Below are 5,650 nucleotides of genomic sequence, written 5' to 3'. Positions count from 1 at the left end.
TCTCTCCTCCGCGCCTGCCGCAGCAACACCGACGACCAATGGTTCCGAGACCGGATCAAGAAATATGGCCCGGTCTCTACCATGTCGTTGTTTGGGTCGCCGACGGTGCTACTGGCCGGGCCGGCGGCGAACCACTTCATATTCGGCAACGACGGACTCATCTTGACGCAGACAGGCGCGCTGAGAGCCCTCGTTGGGCGGTCGGTACTGGCACTCACGGGCAGCGAACTGAAGCTGGTCCGCAGCGCCCTGCAGGGTTACTTGAAGCCAGAAATGGTGAGGAGATACGTCTGCAAGATAGACCATGAGGTCAGGAGCCACATCGAACTAAACTGGGTCGGTCGTGACTCTATCACGGTATGGGCAAACGCTTACTGCATGCTCGACTATATGTTTCATTCACATACAGAAATTATAGGTTCATATCCTAAAAAAAAAGAATTTGTAGGTTCATTGTCTCAATTATCATGCCCCTCAACGGAAGTGGTACTAACAAGAAGAAACCTATATGAAGTACAGTACATATTTTGCTCACCTTATTTTGGTCCATTTTCCCGAGCTGATTCCAACTCCCCTAAATAACAATGGAAAACATACTGTATTTACGAGACAATGTCATATACTCATATAGCTAGCTCAGTCTACATTATTGTAGAATAGACTGTATTTGTTGCACACTGTTCACTAATAGAGTATTCTTCTCTGAGCTTCCAAAAATATTCTTCTCTGGCATTACAAAGAGGGAGGGAAGTATTTTTCTCCTTAGGTTCTTGCGAGGATGGTTACGTTTATATGTCTACTCCATTCATAAAGAAGACGGCAGAAAAATGAAAATATAAATCAACAAAAATAAAAAACTTGGTAATCTAAACCCCCGCAGGTAACCATTTATTATGGACAAGAACTGAGAAGAGTAAAAGCAAGTACTCGATGACTGGTCGTGTTTTCCAGCAACAACGAAAATGATGAAAATACCCAGAAATTAGGAGTATTTATTCATGCATTTATCAATTTATATTGTTTCAAATTGCATGACGATATATTTGGTAATTTAGAGATGAAGCATACTAGCTCCTTAAGAGATGATGGAGGGATTTTTCTACTTGTGTAAAAGGCTAGAGGGTCAATATGATAATATATCGAGGGGCACCATAAAATAATTTTAGATCTCACAAGATGATGCAATACACTTCTAAAATTTTGATATTCACAAGAATCTTTTAAGAAATAAATGCGACAAGATTTTTGTACAAGTTAAAATACAGCAATCTAGAAATGTCGTAATGGATTTAAGAAAAGCTAAAGAGCGAATTTGAAATGAGTAGTTGATGATTTTACAGGTCCTACCAATGGTGAGGAGACTTTCGCTTGCTATCATATGTTCGGTTGTCTTGGGCCAAGAGTCAGCTACCATCAAAGAAGGACTGTGCACTGATTTTGTAACTCTTGGGAAGGCTATATTATCATTTCCGGTAAATATACCATTCACCCGGTTCAACAAAGGTATGGCTGCAAGTGCGAAGATACGGAAGGCTATCACAAATATTGCCCACAAGAGGGAAGAGTCACTATTGCAGGAAGCAAATGCCACTTCTGATAATGACTTCATCAGCTACATGCTCATTCTTCGTTCTCAAGGTGCCCACTCCCTCACTCTGGAAGATATTGTAGACAACACGATGGGCCTCATCGTAGGGGCACACGAGACGACTTCTGCTCTTATCACCTTCATGATCCGGTACCTCTACAATGAGCCAGATATCCTTGACAAAGTTACTAGAGGTCTGCGTATTATTATGCTGCTTTCCTTCGCTAATTGATTCAAATAATGGTAATTTCTTCACCACCATGGAAATTAATCTGATCGTTATGCCTTTTGATCTTCTGCAGAGCAAGATGAGATTGCACAGAATAAAAACCCAAAAGATGCTCTAACTTGGGATGATGTTGCAAAGATGAAATATACGTGGAAAGTGGCAATGGAGACACTAAGAACAATTCCTCCAGTTTTTGGGAGCTTCCGAACAACTACCAAAGACATTGAATACCAGGGTTACCATATCCCAAAAGGCTGGAAAGTAAGTACATATGAGCTCCATAATGAATGATTTCTATGATACTTCCCGAGAACTCTATCACACACAAGTAACATGGAAATGTGCAGGTCTTCGCAGCGCAAAGTGTGACACATATGGACTCGCAATTCTTTCATGAGCCTAACAAATTCAATCCTTCCCGGTTTGAGAAATCCGCCCCTCCGTACTGCTACATGCCATTTGGAGGGGGTCCAAGAATGTGCCCTGGTAATGTGTTTGCAAGGGTAGAAACTATGGTGGCCATGCACTATCTAGTAAGGCAGTTCAGGTGGGAAATAACGTGTGAAAAGGAAACCTACAAGAGGGATCCAAAGCCGACGCCCATCCTTGGACTTCCAATTAAACTCAAGTTGAGACCCCTTGCCAAAAACCTCCAAGTCACCACTATGGATACCGAAATAGGTTAAACCCATGACAAGCAAAATTATGATGATACATGCATGGTCTATGTTATGAAGACTAGAGTGAGAATTCAGAATGTAAATATGTGCTTCTCATAAAAAGCATGCTATTCCATGTTGTGCTTGTGAGATACTCTTCTAGTTACAAGATTGTATAATGTAAAGATGTATCTCCTACCTATGAGCTATATATTTCATTCCCCTAACATAAAAATTGCAATCGATAGAATAGAATTCCTTGCACATGATGCAATGGTAATTCTACTAGTTACATGATCCACATGATGTGGGATAAAGTCCTCATTGATTTGACTTCTACGAGATTATTTAATTTTTTTACTCTCTTCCATGTGGGACCTAGTCGATGATAAAAATTTAATCTAGCTTGATGGACGGGTCAGATTAACAACTAGTGGATTGCATAGAAGTGCTCTTTCCATTGAACTATGCTAAGCACTCCACAAAAATAGTTGGGCCTGGCAAAGAAGATCATCCGTCGACCCATAGAGGCATGCGCTTGAATGCGCCAGCCCTGAATGCCTCGATACCAAGAAAGCCATGGAGACTATACTTTATCATGATGATCATAATAAAAGATGTTTTGTTGGAAAATTACTATGCATTTCAATTATTTTAACTTGAGAAACTTTCGTGATCCAAAGATAAGAAGATGGACATGGTACTCTGTATAAGGGTTAAACTCCATTAAACTTCAGAACTCTTCCTCTTTTCTTATCCTACGCACTCCATGTCAAATTTTGATTAATCTTGGGATTCAGACATTAAAAATGTATCTATTTCTTTTAAAATTTAATTAACTATTTTTATTTTCCATGTTATCTAATGGTTTTTTATGATTTTGGGGACTAACCAACTAATAAATGTAAAAAAAATCTATTTGTGGTGTTATTATTTACAAGTCTTTATTGTTGGTAGCCAATTGTCCAAGTACAAGAGTTTTTAGCAAGCAATTATTTTCCCTTAAATAGATTCCTTGAGGTTACCAATCTGCGCGAGATAATCACAATTAATCTTCTCCCATGAAAATCACTTAAAGAAAAAAGATATTTTATTACGCCACCTTCTGCCGCAACTATTTAGTGTGGTTGACATTGAGAGTAGGCCGCATAGTTATAAATAAGGAATTAGTATAAAATGATATATAAAATATTTTTGTATCTAAAAATAAATAACACAATGGTTTGCAACAATAATTAAATATGTATGTATTGTTTTTCTTATATAGGAAATTAGACTGGGGTTCATAGATTCACTAGTAGCATATCTCAAGAACATAGTGTTACAAAACAATTAGCATAAGCATAAGTTTTAATCAAGACATTCATCTAGATAATCATAAAAATGATTGCATTTTACTTCATATAGGCGGTTCATGTCTATCACGTAACCTTACTTTTGTACCAAACAATTCTAGTGTGGTAGACAAGCATGCTAGTTTTCATAGTTGCCACAAGCTATGAGAAGATAGCGATAGATAAAGCTTTTTTATATATTTGAAAAAAATATGTATGTGAATTTGTCTTTTTAGGGTATCTATGTGAATTTGTCAACCCTCACAATCATGCATGTTATACATGGGTTCACTAATTTATATTGTCAGTAGGTTCGTAAATCCAATAGATCAACATGTATTAAATTCAATTGCCAATACCCCACAAAAGATGAACAAAATTGCATATAGCCTAACTATTAAGTTTGTAAAAAACAAATCATTGCATAGAAAATGATGAACTATACTCCGGGTGGGCCCAGTTCAAATATCTCCCCAACCAATGTACATGGTGAGTTGTGGAATAAATTATGTGGTTTGCAGAAGTACTCCACTAGTGTGCTTATTTTCCTGAAAATGTTGCTTTTACTAACATTAATATGCATTAACCTCAATGCATACATGTTTGACCACTAAATGAGCAGGAACTTTAACATGCATTGGTGAGTCTTCTTTTAATCCTTCATGCATCAATATAACTCACCTCAAAATCCAAACAAATAATCGAGAAAAATAGAATGAGACTAACAAAACGAAAAAAACAAAGAAAAATGATAACAAAATAGAGTAGACTCACAGAAGGAAGACTTAGTGTGCATCTAAAAATCAATATTAAACTAAGATAATAACATCGTATGGAGTTTCTCAAATCATAACAAAAGACGCACCACAAAAGATACATATATTCTAATCAAGTTTGACCCCTCATAGAATCTAGATAGTAATGCACAATTGAAAGAGGTGGCAACATAGCTAGTGCTAGACACGAAATTGCATAAGAGCACACGGCGACACTCCCCACTGAAATCTTATCTATCCATGTGTCTTGGGATCCTCAACCACTACATTAGCCCTACCGTACTGCAAACTTATCATCATGTATTCTTATTTAGTTTGGCGTATATCGGTCTTTAATTCTATGCCGTTCCGTACTCACTCGTGTGCAGCAGCCAAGGCCTATCCATCTCAACTAATAGTGGCCAACTACAATCATTCAATGCATCTGGTCCCCACCCTCCCACCTACCCCATCTCTTCTCCCCAGACGCCTTGTTCTTCCCCATCAGCTCCTAAAGAATCCTCACAAAGTCACCAAGTGTTCGTCATGTTCTTCTTCATCTTGCTCCTTTCATGGTTCTTCCTCTTCTCGCTCCTGTTGTACTTGTTTAGCAATGTGGATGTTGAAAGAAATCCAAAAGGAACTAAGAGGATGACGAACAATCCGAGGAAACATGAGCTTTGTCCCGTCCTGTGCAACCACGGGCATCGACACCACGTCCGCCGACACCAAGTCTTGTGTCCTCACTGCCAGCGAGTAGAAAGCCAAGGGAAAGACTATGTCGTCGATGATAAAGCTTGCCACATCCTGCGCGACACCGCGGCCCCGTGGTATGAGGCTCCGAGTTTGCATTATCCTCCACAAGGTCTTAATTTTTGGATTACCTTTTTTTCACGCCCTGGACGAGTGACACCGCATGCCCCTGGAGGCTAGCACCATGTCTTGTGTTTTAGTAGCAGCCAGGAGTGCCCAGAACGCCTCGCAGGAGATTCCGGGTAGCTTCTCTCTCTCTCTCTCTCTACTGTTTGTTTTCTCACGAGCCCAAACGAGGCCACTGTTCCTCTTCCCCAGCGTCACAAAAAATA

At 39.3% G+C, this 5,650-nt stretch overlaps 1 protein-coding gene across 1 annotated transcript; it reads left to right on the top strand.

Moving 5' to 3' along the window:
* Positions 1-6: 6 nt before the first annotated feature.
* LOC125529806 (cytochrome P450 716A1-like) lies at positions 7-2,705 on the top strand. The gene is made up of 4 exons (XM_048694223.1): positions 7-357; positions 1,341-1,782; positions 1,891-2,078; positions 2,165-2,705. Exons 1-4 carry the CDS (start codon positions 82-84, stop codon positions 2,501-2,503), a joined length of 1,245 nt encoding a protein of 414 aa, XP_048550180.1. The 5' UTR covers positions 7-81; the 3' UTR covers positions 2,504-2,705.
* The last annotated feature ends 2,945 nt before the right edge of the window (positions 2,706-5,650 follow it).

Source organism: Triticum urartu, unplaced genomic scaffold (genome assembly GCF_003073215.2).
Source record: "Triticum urartu cultivar G1812 unplaced genomic scaffold, Tu2.1 TuUngrouped_contig_5863, whole genome shotgun sequence".
Taxonomy (NCBI): Eukaryota; Viridiplantae; Streptophyta; class Magnoliopsida; order Poales; family Poaceae; genus Triticum; species Triticum urartu.
Note: the sequence above shows the minus strand (reverse complement) of the source record. Positions and strands in the feature narration are given on the sequence as shown.